This window comes from Kogia breviceps, chromosome 3 (assembly GCF_026419965.1).
Source record: "Kogia breviceps isolate mKogBre1 chromosome 3, mKogBre1 haplotype 1, whole genome shotgun sequence".
NCBI classification, from domain to species: Eukaryota; Metazoa; Chordata; class Mammalia; order Artiodactyla; family Physeteridae; genus Kogia; species Kogia breviceps.
The window spans coordinates 68,392,699-68,409,646 of record NC_081312.1 but is presented as its reverse complement, the minus strand read 5'-3'; the positions used below and the strand labels follow the sequence as shown (position 1 = coordinate 68,409,646).

Below are 16,948 nucleotides of genomic sequence, written 5' to 3'. Positions count from 1 at the left end.
AAGGAGTAATGATGTTGAGCATTTTTCATGTGCTTGTTGACCATTTAAATATTTTCTTTGGAGAAATGTCTATTCAGATCCTTTCCCTATTTTTAAGTTCTGTTATTTGTCTTTTTATTGTTGAGTTCTAAGAGTTTCTTACATATTCTGTATATTAGATCCTTATCAAGTATATGATTTTCAAATATTTTCTTCCATTTTGTGGATTGTGTTTTCACTGTCTTGATTATGTAGTCCAGTTTATTTATTTATTTATTTACTGCTGTGATTTTGGTGTCATACATAAGGAACCGTTGCCAAATCCAAAGTCATGAAAATTTACATAATACTATGTTTTCTTTTAAGATTTTTATAGTTTTGGCTCTTACATACTAAATCTTGGATCCATTTTGAGTTAATTTTTGTATCTAGTGTGAGGTAGAAGTCCAACTTTATTCCTTTACATGAGGCTGCCCAGTTGTCACAGCACCATTTGTTGAGGAGTATTCTTTCTCCGTTTTGACATCCTTGTTGAAAATTAATTGATCGTATATGTATGTGTTTATTTCTTGACTCTTAACTTTTTCTCTATGTTTTTCCTTATGCCAGTCCCATCCCACCTTTTTAAAATTACTATAGTTTTGTAGTAAGTTTTCAAATTGGGAAGTATGATTCCTTCAACTTTTTCTTTTTGCATTGTTTGGACTATTCAAGGTCCCTTGTAATTTCTAATGAACTTTAGGATCAGGTTTTCCATTTCTACAAAAGTGGCCATTGGATTTTGATAAGGATTACATTGACTCTGTAGATTGCTTTGGGGAGTATGACCATCTTAACAATATTAAGTCTTTCAACCATGAACAGAGTTCTTTCCATTTATTGGTTCTTTAATTTCTTTTTGCAATATTTAATGGCTTTCAGTGTACAAATCTTGCACCTCTTTGTTACATCTATTCCTAAGTAGTTCATTCATTTTGATGGTATTGTAAACGAAATGGATTTCTTGATTTTCTTTATGGATTGTTCTTTGCTATTGTGTAGAAATTTGTCTGATTTTTTTTGTGTTGACCTTGCATCCTGCCACTTTGCTGAATTTGTTTATTAACTCACAGTGTTTCATGAATTCATTAGGATTTCCTGCATATAAGATCATGGCTTCTGCAAGAAGAGCTACTTCTTGCTTTCAGTTTGGATGCCTTTTATTTCTTTTCTTGCCTAATTGTTCTGGCTAGAACTTCAAGTACAATGTTGAATAGATATGGTGAGAGTGAACATCATTGTTTTGCTCTGGATCTTACGTGGAAAGTTTTCAGTTTTTCACCATTGAGTTTGATGTTAGCTGGGTTTTTCAAAGATGCTCTTTATCATGCTGGGAAGTTGCCTTCTATTCCTAGATTGATGAGTATTTTTTATCATGAAAGAGTGTTGGATTTTGTCAAATGACTAGTCTAGCTAAAGGTTTGTCAATTTAGTTGATCTTTTTAAGGAACCAACTTTTGATTTTACTCTCTTGTTTTTCTTTTCTTTACATTTATCTCCAATCTTTATCTCTAATCTTTATGAATTCCTTTCTTCTACTAGGTTTGGTTTTAGTTTGCTCTTCTTTTTCTAGCTCCTTGAGGTATAAAGTTGTTATTGTTTTGGGATCTTCTTTTTCAGTGTCTGCATTACAGATATAAATTTCCCTCTGATCACTTTTTGCTGTATACTGTAGATTTTTAGTATGTTATGTTCTCATTTTCATTGGGTCTAAGTATTTTCTAATTTCCCTGTGGTTTCTTCTTCCCTCTTTTGCTTGTTTAAGATTGTGTTGTTTAATCCCTACATTTTTGAAAATTGTTCAGTGTTCCCTCTTTCATTTGCTTGTTGACCATGTCCTATTTCTTTTCTGAAGTGTATGTTCAACTCCCAAGCTCATTTTTTGAGGCCAACATTACCCTGATACCAAAGCCAGCTAAAGACACTACAAGAAAAGAAAACTATAGGCCAATATCCCTGATGAGTATAGATGCAGAAATTCTTAGCAAAACACTAGCAAACTAAATTCAGCAGCACATTAGAAGGATCATACATCATGATCAACCAGGATTTATCCCTGTGTGCAGACTAATGGAAGGAGAAATAAAAATCAAAGTCATCTCAAAAGGTGCAGGTAAAACGTTTAACAAAATTTAACATCGCTTCATGATAAAAATTCTCAACAAATTGAGTATAGAAGGGGATGTACCTCAACATTATATGGGCCGTACATGACAAGCCCACAGCTAACATCATACTCAACGGTAAAAGGTTGGAAACTTTTCCTGTAAGATCAGGAACAAGATAGGGTACCCACTCTCTCCACTCCTATTCAGTATAGTACTGGAAGTCCTAGCCAGGGCAGTCAGGCAAGAAAAAGTCATCCATGTTGGAAAAGAGGAAGTAAAAATGTCTGTTTGCAGATGACATGATCTTATTTATTGAAAATCCTAAGGATCCCACCAAAAAAAACTGTTAGAACAGCCACCCAGCGAGAATGAGAGGGAGTTTGGCTTACTTTATTGTGTTAGTTATCTATTGCTGTGTAACAAATCACTCCAAAACTTGGTGCCTTAAAACAACAGACATTTATTATCTGACAGTTTCTGTGGGTCAGAAATTTGGGAGCAGCTGAGCTGTGTGGTTCTGCCTTAGGGTCTCCTATGAAGTTGCTCTCAGGCTGTCAGCCAGGCTGCAGTTTTATGAAGGCCTGAGGGGGCTGGACAATTTACTTCTAAAATGGCTCACTGGTATGACATGGGTAATGCCTAGTTCTTTGCCAAGTAGACCTCTCCAAGGAGCACCTTAAAAGAAAGGCTTTATGACGTGGCAGCCAGCTTCCATCAGTGCAGGTGATCCATGACAGAGAGCAAGGAGGAAATTATAATGTCTTTTATGACCTAGTTACACTTTGTCATTTCTGCCAGGCTTTTTGGTGGAAGTTACTAAGCACAGCCACAGTCAAGGAGAAGGAAATCAGGCTCTACCTTTTGAAGGGGGAGGAGTATCAAACTGAGTGTCACTGACCAAGTGGAGGTAAGCAGTGCAAGAGACTCAGAATACCTCTTGATAGTGGCTTCTTGGAGCTCTTCATTAAATTGTTAATGATTTCTCAAGGAAGAGGGGAATGCTTTGATATTATTTCTAAGACCAAGACTGTTGTTAAGACTTGGGCTGTTATTGAGATATATACTTACCTAGCATTGTTTTCCTCCTTCCACTTAGGAAGTCCTAAAATTCATGTACTGGAAAGAAAACAAATGATAAAATCCAACTAAAAATATGTGAATTTTTTTTTCTGAAGTTTTGTTTTGGAGACTGTTGATTGAAATAAAGAAATTCATCACCAGGATTTAGCAACAGAAGTTTTATTTCAGATGCTGTGGATTTGTAAGAAAGCTGATGTGAACCAGTCAAAAATACGAATTTTGTAATATCTTTAGAACATTATCCGATTTGGGGATAACTTTTTTTCTTTTAATTTATTTATTTTTGACTGCTGTGGGTCTTTGTTGCTGTGTGCGGGGTTTCTCTGGTTGTGGAGAGCGGGGGCTACTCTTCATCGTGGTGTGCGGGCTTCTCATTGTGGTGGCTTCTCTTGTTGCGGAGCATGGGCTCTAGGTGCGCGGGCTCAGTAGTTGTGGTGCACGGGCTTAGTTCCAGGGTATGTGGGATCTTCCCACACCAGGGCTTGAGCCCGCGTCCCCTGCATTGGCAAGCAAACTCCTAACCGCTACACTACCAGGGAAGCCCTCAGGAGTAACTTTTAATTTGATGTAATCTTTTTTAAATTAATTAATTAATTTATATATTTGGCCACGTTGGGTCTTCGTTGTGGTGTGTGGGCTTCTCACCGTGGTGGCCTCCACTGCGGAGCACAGTCTCCAGGCGCATGGGCTTCAGCAGTTGCAGCAGGCTGAGCAGCTGTGGTACATGAGTCCAGCCACTCCGCGGCACGTGGGATCCTCCTGGACCAGGGCCTGAACCCGAGTCCCCTGCACTGGCAAGGGGACACCCATCCACTGCGCCACTGGGGAAGTCCCTAATTTGATATAATCTTAAACTTAGAAAAAAGTTACATGAATAGTGAAAGGAACTCCTTATACCCTTTAAACAGGTTCACCGATTATTTATGTTTTGTGATGTTTGCCTTATTCTTTCATCTCTCCTAGCCTAGTCAGCCTAAAGCCACCGGGGATAAATCTGTAGTCTGATAAAGTTAGGTTTGTTGACTTATTGCAATGAGAGAGGTCGCAGACCTGAGGAACCACAAGGCTTCGCACCAAACAAAGGGTAAAATAGATTTCTTATAACATGTTGGAGAAGGGTGGCACTGACGTGAAATTTAAATGAAGTAGTGTTTTAATGGGGTCAAAGCGAAGCCAAGGCTGTGTGTAAAAGAGTCAACATCAGATCTGAGGTATGAAGTGGGCCTAGAGTGTTTCCTTGAAACTAGAAAAGTAAGAGGAGGAATATTGTGTTCAGAAAGCTCTTATCTGTAGTTCTTTTTTTTTTTTTTTAACATCTTTATTGGAGTATAACTGTTTTTCAATAGTGTGTTAGTTTCTCCTTTACAACAAAGTGAATCAGTTATACATATACATATGTTCCCATATCTCTTCCCTCTTGTGTCACCCTCCCTCCCACCCTCCCTATCCCACCCGTCTAGATGGTCACAAAGCACAGAGGTGATCTCCCTGTGCTATACAGCAGCTTCCCACTAGCTATCTAATTTACATTTGGTAGTGTATATATGTCCCTGCCACTCTCTCACTGTCACAGCTTACCCTTCCCCCTCCCCATATCTTCAAGTCCATGCTCTAGTAGGTCTGTGTTTTATTCTCATCCTTCCCCTAGTCTCTTCATGACATTTTTTTTTCTTAGATTCCATATATATGTGTTAGCATATGGTATTTGTCTTTCTCCTTCTGACTTACTTCACTCTGTATGACAGACTCCAGGTCTATCCACCTCATTACAAATAACTCAGTTTCATTTCTTTTTATGGCTGAGTAATATTCCATTGTATATATGTGCCACATCTTCTTTATCCATTCATCTGTTGATGGACACTTATCTGTAGTACTGTACCTCCGTTAGAAACCGAGATTTCTTCTATCAAAGTTGCTTTACTTAGATCCTCTGAGCAAAAGTAGGATATTTCAGAAAGTTTACCTAAGTCCCTTCCAGTCACCTTCCCACTTGAGAGATAAGCACTGTTCTAATATTTTTCATGATAGATTAGTTTTTGCCTATCCTAGAACTTCATATGAATGGAATGATGTGGATAAGTATAGTGTACAGTTTCTTTCACTTAGCATAATATTTATAAGATTCATCTGTTTTGTTGCACCTTGCAGCATTTGTTACCTTTTCATTGCTAAGTAGTATTGCATTTTATTAATATACTTCAATCCACTTTCCTGTTGATGGACTTCTAGGCTTCCAGTTTTGGAGTATCATGAGGGTGGCTACTAGGAACTTTTTTGTATGAAGTTTTTTGTCTGTATATTTTTTTACTTCTCTTGGATGTATACCTGGGTGTGAAATTCCTACATCAAAGGCTGGGTTCATGGGCATATATGTTTAACTTCTATGAAACTACTAAAACTTTTCAAAATGATTATTCCTTGATTATTGTTGATTATTCACATCAACAGTTTATGAGAGTTCCCCAGTTGCTTCATATCCTGTCCCATGTTTGGTGTTGATAGTCTTTTTAATCTTAGCCATTATTACAGGTATAAAGTAGTCTTTCATAGTGGTTTTAATTTTTATCATCCTAATTACTAGTGATGTTGAGCATATTTTCATTTGTTTATTGGCCATTGTATATCTTCCTTCATGAAGTGTCTGTTCATGTCTTTTACCCATTTCTTTAAATGTTTGCTTTATATTATTGTAGGAGTTCTTTATGTATTCTGGGTATAAGTCAATACATCTTTTACAAATATTTTCTCCCAGTGTGTGGCATACATAATTCACTTTCTTAATGGTATCTTTTGATGAGTGGAAGCTTTTAGTTTTGATGAAGTATAATGCATTACTTTTTCTTTTAAAACTTTTATAGTTTTAGCTTTTACAGTAAGGTCTGTGATCCACTTGAAATTAATTTTTATTTATGGTGTAAAGTGTGAATCTCAAGGTTCATTTGTTTTCCATGTGGAGATCCATTTTTTCCAGCACCATTTGTTGAAAAGACTTTTCTTTTTCTCACTGAATTGCTTTGGTACCTTTGTTAAAAATCAAGTGACTGGAAAAGTCTGGGTCTGTTTCTAGGCTCTTTATTTTTGTTCCATTGGTCTATGTGGAATACTGTATATTAATACACTTTGAAAAACTATATAGAATACTTATTAGATTGGTAAAAATAGGAAAAACCTTTCCCGTCATGTTTTGATAGCACTGGAGAGCTTTCGTATGATCATCCTGTAGCCAGTGATATTTGGAGGCTTTTCAGCATGGTACTCTATATATTCCTATGCTACTTTTTTTGTGATGTGCGAGATTGATGTTCACTTTTGTTCTCTTCTGTTGTAAAGATGAGAAAGCACTTGTGTAGTACAGAGTTCTGAGGCTAGTAAGTAAGAAACTTCAGGTACCTTTTTTAAGTAGCATAGTTGTCTATACATATATTATAAAGATCTAGACAGAACTTCATTGCACTGTCCAACCAAGAGAGATGCCTTAGGTCCTTGTATTGATAGTTTGAAGGGAAATAGGAGGAGAAGACAGAGCCACATAGAAATTGTGATTTTCTTATAAAGCAAAGTTAGTCTATAACCATGTAAGTTACCTATATTTTGGACCTCAATCATTATTCTGAATTACAGTAAACTTAAAAGTAAGCAGTAGTTGCAATTCATCTGCACAGGGTAGAGGGGTAAGAAATTAGAAGCTGGAGAGATTGGATCTCAAATATAAATCTGTGTTGTTGGGATACTAACTAAATATTATTTATAAGTTAAAATGTTTATGTTTACCCTAGGTGAAGGACTGTTATCGTGTGTTTATGGAATTTTCTGCAATAGATTTGTGAAACTGCTAGAAAGTAGAAAGTGTAGGTCTCTTTGTTCCTGGTATGTCTTGCAGTCCTGGCTCCTTTCCACTAAATGCCAGTAGTCATCTTAATCTTTTTGATAACTAAAAAACATTCCCTCCAATTTCAACACTGTCCCCAGAATTTACCACCCTTGTTGAGAATTACTGGTCTTAGATTTGGAAAGGTGAGGAAATTAAGTACTAGAGTAAGAAATGATGCAATGTATTTGTAATCATACACTGCCTAAATCTAATTAAAATGGATAATTTGAGAATTTTAAAATTAAAATGGCTGATTGTATATTCTCATATTTTTCCTAGTAAAATGAATGAAAGTAAACCTGGAGGCTCACAGAATCCCAGTAAGTAACCATACTTAAAATATTTTCAAATTTAATTTAAAATGTTAAGATATTTTACTTTTGCTTTTTTATTACAATAAATCTTTTTAGACTGGTACTCAAACAATAGGAATGAATTTCCTGATATTCTTAGTTCATGTTTCTGTATACTAAAATATAATGTTGTGTGTATTCATTTCAACAAAAATCTGCTAGAAGATAATTTGCTAAATATTATTTGTATTCTCTATGTGTATTTATCAAGTATGGTTTGTATCTGAATAAAACAGTATTACTTATTTAATAAATATGATTTTTTTACCTTTTTGTGTGATTTTTCTTCTTACAAAAGATAAAATGCAGATGAGAACAATTTAAACAACGTATGAAAGTTTAACATGAAAAGGAAAACTTGCCTATTAGCGCTCAAAACAGTCTTCTCAAACAGATGTAGACGTTTGCTTTTAGTTGTTTTCATTTATTAGTTATAAACAGTACATATTGATTAGCTACTATGGAAGGGGAAAATTTTAAATTGTTACTTTATACTCCTTTACCACTACTTCTCCCTGATCTACCCTTTATAAAATTTATTTTTTGATTCCTTCTCAAAGTATTACACTTAAAACTCTGTATCTTGACTCTCACTTATAGAGTATCTGTTAACTCCATATCATGTTGGATATGAAAATTTGTGCTCTTAAACCTCCTCTACTTTGCTCTCCTGCTTTTACCTACAGACTTCTATCAACTGTGCTAATAGTTCTGAAACTTAGTAATTCACGGACTACCTTCACATATTTGCCAAATGGAAATATTACCTATTACTGTTATTTACTTAATATTTTTCTTAAGATTGACTTAGTTTTTTACTTACATGAATGTGTTCATTTTATTATTGTAACATAACCAGTATCATTTGCTGGAGTATAGTAGAAGATGGTCTTGATAAATATAATGAAGTCAGAACAATTTTACTGAATTTTAAACGTTAAAATTAAACAACAGCAAAGTACAAATAAAAGAAAGGTAACCTACTTATAAAAATGCATGCCTGAAACCTAGTCTGTTCTGTGTCCAAGGGTCTTGGTACTGGGCAAAGGGAGGAGGAGAACAGATGGAAAGCACAGGTCCACAGCATATAGCAGATGCAGCTCCATCCAGCATTCACCTTAAGGACTCCTCTTATGTAATCTCAGCTAATTCCTTGTATTCCTCTTCCTCTTGATAGCTGCATGCACATTTACAGCTGGAAGTATAGGCACTGGGGATGAAGAAGTTAAGGTGGGAGCTGCTGGTGTAAGATGTCCAATAAACAAATGGCAATTTGCTGCAATTAATGTGGTCAGGTACTCTGTATGGGGGAGGAAGGGGAGCTGAAACCTTTTAAAAGATTGAGGGAAGGGCCTTTCAGTTATTGCTTATTAAGCTGGAGTGACGGAGGACACATATAGGGGGGATGTTTCACAATATTAAGTATTAGCTCATGCTGCTTCTTTCCAGTCCTGCAATCTGTTTTCTTTCTTTTTTTTTTTTTAAAGATGTTGGGGGTAGGAGTTTATTTATTTATTTATTTATTTATTTTTGCTGTGTTGGGTCTTCATTTCTGTGCGAGGGCTTTCTTTAGTTGTGGCAAGTGGGGGCCACTCTTCATCGCGGTGCATGGGCGTCTCACTGTCGTGGCCTCTCTTGTTGCAGAGCACAGGCTCCAGACGTGCAGGCTCAGTAGTTGTGGCTCACAGGCCTGGTTGCTCCGCGGCATGTGGGATCCTCCCCGACCAGGGCTCGAACCCGTGTCCCCTGCATTAGCAGGCAGATTCTCAACCACTGTGCCACCAGGGAAGCCCATGCAATCTATTTTCTCAGTAGCCTATTAACAGATACAGTATATTTTCAACACATAACATCCATTCTTGATTATATGTATTAGTTAAGGTAAATATGATTAGCTGCTGTAATAGGTAAACCCTGAAGTTTTAATGGTTAATACAGTAAACGTTTATTACTTGGTCATGTTACAGTTCAACGTGGATTGGTTAGGGGAGATTGGACAGATGAGTTTCTGCTCCATGCAGTCATTTAGATTCACGTTCATTTCATCTTGTATTGGTTTGCCGCCTTTAGATGCTCAGAGTCTTTGCAGCTAGTGATTTTCTTATTGTTTTATTAGTATGGTATTAGAAATTTGCTGAACAGGTAAATATCATAAGATAGAAAGGATTGGTAATTATAGTACTAACATTCAGTTCTATCTGTGTGCCATACTCTTTTAATTATATTGCTGTATACTCTCATTTAGTCCTCATTAAGGCATAGTTTGAGGTGGGTGCTATTGTTGTCCTTATTTTTAAGATGAGGAACTGGAACGATGACGTGTTTTTGTGACTTGTTCGAGGTTACACAGCAAGAGTGTGGAGCTGAGTCTTAACTCAGATCTCCCTGACTCTACAATTTGCCATTAAAAATTTTTTTTAATTATTGTGGTAAAATACATATAACATATCAATAGAATTCATCATCTTAACTATTTTGAAGGGTATGATTTGATGGCACTTCATACATTCACAGTGTTGTGCAACCATTACCACTATCTAGTTCTAAAACATTATCATCGCCCCAAAAGAAAACTCTATCCATTAGGCAGTCACTTCTCATTTCCCCTGTCCTCAACCCGTGGAGACTACCAGCCTGCTTTTTGTCTGTCTCTGTGGATTTACCTATTTTGGATAATGTAATCTATTGTATAAATGGAATTATATAATATGTGACCTTTTGTGCTTGTATTCTTTGATTTAGCATAATGTTTCTAGGCTTATCCATGTTGTAGCATGTATCAGTATTTCTTTGCTTTTTATAGCTGAAAGATACTCCATCGTATGGATATGGTATATTTTGTTTACCCATTTATCCATCCATTGATGGAAATTTGATTTGTTTTCCTTTTTGGCTATTGTGAACAGTGCTACTGTGAACATTAGTGTACAAGTATTTGAACATCTGTTTTTAATTCTTTGGTATTATATTTACTTAGGAATGGAATTGTTATATCACATGGTAACTGTGTTTAACTTTTTGAGGAGCTGCTGACTGTTTTCCAAAGTGGCTGTACCATTTTACATTTCAGCTAGCAGTATATGAAGGTTCTGATTTCACCAGCTCCTTGCCAGCATTTGTTATTATCTGACATTTTTATTGTAGCCATCTTAGTGGGTGTGAAGTGGTATCTCATTGTGGGATTTGCATTTCCCTGATGACTGATGATATTAAGCATCTTTTAATGTGCTTATTGGCTATTTTATATCTTCTTTGGAGAAATGTTTATTCAGATCCTTTGTTCCATTTTAAAATAGAGTTGTATGTTTATTGTTGGGTTGTAATACTTATATATTCTGGACACTAGACCCTTAAAAGGTATATGATTTCCAAGTATATTTAACCATTCTGTAGATTATCTTTTCACTTTGTTGATAGTGTTCTTTGATGCACAAAAATTTTAAACTTTGATGAAGTCCAATTTATCTATTATTACTTTTGCTTTTGGTGTCATGTGTTATCTGAAAAACCATTCCCAAACCAGGATTTTGAAGATTTACCCCTGCATTTTCTTCTAAGAAAGAGTTTTATAGTTTCGGCTCTTATGTTTAAGTCTTTGATCTATTTTGAATTAATTTTTATATAAGGTATGAGTTAGGGATTTAATTTATTATCTTGCATGTGGCTATCCAATTGTCCCAGCCCCATTTGTTAAAGAGACTATTCTTTCCCCATGGAATGATCTTGGAATACTTGTTCAAAATTAATTGACCATAGATGTATGGTCATTCTGGATTCTTTTCCATTGATCTATATGTCTAGCTGTATGTCATTACCACACTTTTGATTTCTGTAGCTTTGTTATAAATTTTGAGTCTTCTCTTTGTCTAACTAAAGGTTTGCCAGTTTTGTTGACCTTTTCAAAGAACCAACTTTGTTTATATTTATTCTATTGTTTTCCTATTCTCTATGTCATTTATCTCTGTTCTAATCTCTATTATTTCCTTTCTTCTGCTAGTTTTGGGTTTAGTTTGTTCTTTTTCTGGTTCTTTAAGGTTAAAATAAAGTCATTGATTTGGGATCTTTCCTTTTTCATATAGGCTTGTTATATGAGTCTACAAGCCTAAAGATCAGCCAGAGGTGAAAGCTTGGAGTTTCTAGGGTCATTTCTGAGCATGCATCCAGTCCTGGGCATGTGGTGTCCTTCTAGATTCCCTGGTATATTTGGGAGCTTTTCAGAGCCCTTATTTTCCCATGTATTCCTTTTCCAGACTCTTCTTTCCTAGCCTTTTTGGTCTGTGACCTGCTTACCCTGTCTGTTATCCTTTGCTTCAAGCTGCTGCCTCTAGTATATTTGTCTTAAATGTTTTTGACAGTCAGACTCCAGCCCTGAGAAAGTTCTGAGGCAGGTGAAACAAGGGCAGGCATCTGAGCCGGTCCCTTGGGGAGCCACCATACAGGTCAGAACACACAATCACATTTCTTTGACAAGGTCCATATTACCTCCTCTTAGACAATCCACACCAGGAACATGGGCCTAAGGAACAATCAATACACATTGAACATGGGCCTAAGGCCTTTGCCCAGCTGGAGAGTGGGGGATGGTTGGCAGGTAAGTTAAAATGCCACAAATCTCTCATCAAATTTTGGCAGCTTGTTTCTTTATTAAGCATTCTTCAGATTATTTTAAGTTTTTAAATCAGATTTCAGATTTTCTGAAAAGTTTATTCTGATGGTTTTGGCAGCATAACCAAATGCACAGCCAGCATTTGGCAGGTTTTATTGCTTTAGAGAGATGGAGTTTCAGAGTTTCCTAAACTGTTGTTTTCAATGAGTTGCCATTTTAACAACACGCTGGGATTCATCATTAAAGATTAATGAAAAAAATGTAAAGTCACATTATTGTTTTAGAAGTACGTATTGGAAGTTTTAATTTACTGATAACAATATAAAGTGATTTGCTCTCTCAAAAAGAATTGAACACATCAATTGAGAGAAGCACCAATTCCATAGGGGTTTTTTTGGGTTTTGTTCAAAATTTTTTTATATCTATTACTTTTTTCACTGTTAGCTTGTGTTTTCTGTCGAAAAAATGATGACTGTCCTATTAAATATGGAGAAAAGAAAACTAATGAGAAATGGAATCTCACTGTACATTACTATTGTTTGGTGAGTATAATTTTTAATTAAATCCTAGCAATCTGATATTCTTCTAAAGAAGAGAATTCGATCCTGATGGCTGATTTCTGAGAAATGGATAAGTCATTTAACTTTTCTGGATCTCCTTTTGCTTATATGTAAAAATAAGATTTTTCATTTATGAAATTCTAAGATTCTGAAATTACTTGGTACGTAGAAATACCTGTCATCATTACCTGCTTATTTTTGTCTAACCCTTTAGGGCCTCAGTGGAAGAAAGGAGAAAATGGTTAGGTCTCTAAGGGAGTTGTTCATTTTACTACTTTGTTTTCATTGTTGTTAGTGATAAATCTCAGAAAAGACTTGTTTGAAGGCTTAAGAAGTAAAAGAAAAGTATTTTATTTCACAGAGAACCTGGAAAGAAAAGTTCTGACTAAAGGTAATAAATATTTGTGTAAAAGGAAATAGGTTAATTTATGTGTCACTCAGAAGAAAGAAAAAATGATGTCATATTGAGAATTAGTCTCTCATTTGTTCCGCATTCCCTCCACCAACATCTCACCTCACTGAATCTGCCTTAAGGTATTAGTGGCACCATCACTGCCTTAGCATGCTAAGGTTGCATGAGTACATGCAGCATTTCTTGGCACTTGTATTAGTTATATATTGCTGCCTAACTAATTATCCTGAAATTTAGCAGCTTAAGCAACATGTATTATCTCAAATGGTTTCTTTTTTAAAATTAATTTTTATTGGAGTATAGTTGATTTACAATGTTATGTTAGTTTCTGCTGTACAGCAAAGTGAATGAGTTATACATATGCATATATTCACTCTTTTTTAGATTCTTTTCCCATATAGGTCATTATAGAGTATTGAGTAGAGTTCTCTGTGCTATGTGGTAGGTTCTTATTATCTATTTTATATATAGTAATGTGTATGTGTCAGTCCCAATCTCCGAATTTATCCCTTCCTCCCCCCCACTTCCCCCTTGGTAACCATAAGTTTGTTTTCTACATCTGTGACTATTTCTGTTCTCAAATGGTTTCTGAAGGACGGGAATCTAGTATTGGCTGAGCTGGGTGGTTCTGGCTCAGGGTCTCTCATAAGGATGCAATTGAGATGTCAGCCATAGTTCAGTCATCTGAAAGTTTGACTGGTCTGGAGTATCCATCTCCAGTGGCTCACTCACGTGGCTTTTGGCCTCAGTTCCTCCTAACTTTTGGCAGAAGGTCTCAGTTCTGTACTTCCTGGGCTATAGGGCTGCTCACAGCATGACATCTGCCTTCTCCCAGAGGAAGTGATAAAAGAGAGAGACAGAGGGATAGATATACACCAAGATGGAACCATATGACCTAGTTTTTACAGTCGCATACCACTGTTACTTTTGCTTTATTCTGTTAGAGGTGAGTTGTTAATTCTAGCCCACACTTAAGTGGAAGGAATTAGTTCCCACCACTTTAAGGAAGGAGTATCAACAAATTTATGGACATATTTTTATACCCGCAACAGCATCCATGTTAAAACTCTTTAGATACTTCCTTGAGAAATCATCTAACATAAATTCTTGGTGGTTCTCTAAAATTTGTAGACTGGTCTAGGAACCTACCTACTTTGTACCAAGATTTAAGGGACCATGAAGTTGACATTCCAAACGTATTTGTAAGTTAGAGCTTTAGAGTTTGCATCACAAAAGAAAACCTTTTCATTTTTCTAAAGAGTGTATTTTACTTTTTATGTTGTAGAGTTAGGAGAACTATTTTATTAGTGGGTTATTTTTTCATAATTCTTAAGTAACATAACACTTTGGGGTGTTTTTTTAGGATATATTGTACTGATTAAAATAAAACTGATCACAAATCTGAAATATGTTGGAGTTATTTAATATGCTTAAGTTGGTCATATCAAAATTTCCCTTATATTCTTTCTTATTTTATTAATGAGTATAGTAATCCTGAAACATACTGACCCTAGGCTCAACACTTTTAAGATTCTATTTCATTGTGAACACGAAAGTATACTAATGTTATAAATGGTAATGGAATGTTAGAGCTGAAAGAGACTTGGAAACAACCTAGTCTTTTGTTTTTATTTTTGTGTTTAATATCGAAACATTAAATTACTTGCCTAGGCTTTCAGAAAGTTGGACACAGAGCCTGGTTTGCCAAGTCAGGATTTCTTATTCACAGTCTCATGCTTTTTCTTGATTCATGTTCCTTTAACATATTTAAATTGAAGTTAAAACAGATTTTTCAAAATTCATTTGCATTAACTACAGTTCAGTAGATTCCCTATAAATATGCCTTTTATGATTCAGAATCCAGTGAGATTTAAAGTTAACCTGAAATATCACTGCTAATTATCTCCATAGTATTCATTATTATTACATATACACCTTTAAGTATTTGCCACTTTTTTTTCCCCTAAAGCTTGATTATAAGTGTTTTTTTGTTATTTTTCTTCTTTTCTTTTTCTGTTATTTTCTGTAATACTTTTTAGAAACCAGTTTGGTTACATGAACTGTTAATATACAGTGTCTTCCAAATCAAAGAATGTGAGTAGCCTCTTACTTTGACCATGAAAAATAACTATTGTAGGTAAGAGATACTTAAAATTTGAGTTGTTTTATGCCCACTTTTTATTGGAATATTATAGGTATATATTTTTTATTCCAAACTAGTTTCTTAGAGTTTATTTTCTAATTGAGAATATATTCATAGTTGATGTCAAGTGGAATTTGGCAGAGGGGTAAAGAAGAAGAAGGAGTTTATGGTTTTCTAATAGAAGATATCAGGAAAGAAGTGACTAGGGCTTCGAAACTGGTAAGTAAATTATTTTACTCATTACACCTAATACCATAAATATTATCAATACTAGGAAGTCTATTCTATCACTTTCTCTACTAGAAATCTGTAAGATATATTTTTTATGTTCCAATGCTTATTTTTGTCAAATACAGTAAATTTTAGAAGAACATTTTGCTAAACCAACCCTGGATAAGATATGTGATGATACTGATTTTACTTCCTCATCTTCTTCCGACCTACCTATCATTTCATCCACTCTTACCATCAGAATTATGACCATACTTCCACTCAGCTGTTCTTCAGACCTTCAATCCTGAGGCAACCCAACTATTCACTTTTCATTCTTATTTGTTGGGTTGGAATGAAAGATTGACATGGAAATTATACAACTATACAGACTTATGATTTATGATCACCACATCTCTTATGGCTCTTCTGTGACATGGTGTTCTTGTGTTCCATGCCTTCTGTTCTCCAAGATAGATATTCTAAACCTTAACTCCTTGTTCATTCAGTTATAATTTGTGAATCTTCTGTGTGATAGCTTACTGTATTATGTGCAAGGAACAGACTGTAGGTCTCCATGTGGCCTGAGTAAAAATAATGAGAGTTAGGAGAATGAGAAGATTGGAAGTACAGGGGCTTCTGTTCAGAGAATGTAATAATGGAATTAATGATTTCCTTGGTGGAGCAGTTTTGGGTGATGAGAGGATTCTTCATTACACTGGAGTGGTGATGAAGTGCATTGATACATTTCAGTTGAGGAAGTCAAGGAAAGGTTGTCCCATCAGTGCAGAAGTCATTTAGAATGACAGCAAGAATTAAAATACAGAGAAAGGTGCCAAAGTCTGGAGGTGGAGAACTGACCAGGAAATTATTAGATGGCAGACAGTAGATGTCATTAGGTTCAAAGGACCATATCTTTTTAAGTCTGATAGAGTAGTGGCCTACAGTCTGCAACACAGAACTAAAATAATGTTCTGCTTGTCCTCCTTCCTGCCTCTATCCATATCCCACTCCCACTCCTTGCCAAGTCTGGAAATTAAGGAGGCTGGAAAAATAAGTAGCTTCATTCAAGAGATTCTATAAGGGAAGCATGCAGAGAGACCTTTATTTTAGTTGAGACAAAGAAATGGAAGCAATTATTTTTAAAGATGTTGAAGATGCAGAGGAGTTAACGGTAAAATAGAGGTTCTAAGGCACAAGGGAAAACCTTGGGAAAAAGGTTAACAGTGGCATTTATCTAAGGGCCATGTGGGAGTATTAGTATCAAAATTTCTCAGTCTTCTGGTGATAGTGAACTTGTCATGAAACATGGCCTGTAAAGGTCCCCTTGCAGTTTGGAAATGTTTTCTTAAGACATCTGTAACCTCTCTGAGTATATTGTGAACCTTTGAGAATATATTGATACTGAAGAGGTGTCTTTATTTGTGACCTTACAGTACCATACATCAGTTTACAGGGAGAGCCTCAGGTTGGCAAAGTATACAACCTGGTGTTGTTTGACTGGTCAGCAGTATAATCCCTCCGTCAGTGGCCATTATAATTGTTATCTCAAGAGTTCCAAGATATATTAGGTACTGTTCTGTA

The 16,948-nt window shown here is 35.6% G+C and overlaps 1 protein-coding gene across 16 annotated transcripts in view; it reads left to right on the top strand.

The window, feature by feature from the left end:
* The window catches only part of G2E3 (G2/M-phase specific E3 ubiquitin protein ligase), a 60,061-nt gene that overhangs the window by 11,760 nt on the left and 31,353 nt on the right, over positions 1 to 16,948 (top strand). For 7 of the 16 annotated variants that reach the window (XM_059057217.2, XM_067028629.1, XM_067028624.1 and 4 more), the window contains exons 2-4: positions 7,360 to 7,400; positions 12,484 to 12,581; positions 15,272 to 15,373. In XM_059057217.2, the coding sequence (XP_058913200.1) occupies positions 7,360 to 7,400; positions 12,484 to 12,581; positions 15,272 to 15,373 (241 nt within the window). Of the gene's footprint in view, positions 1 to 2,924; positions 3,034 to 7,359; positions 7,401 to 12,483; positions 12,582 to 12,609; positions 12,761 to 13,395; positions 13,453 to 15,271; positions 15,374 to 16,948 lie in introns of those variants that run through there. The other 9 variants (XM_067028620.1, XM_067028630.1, XM_067028627.1 and 6 more) reach the window with 7 other exon arrangements.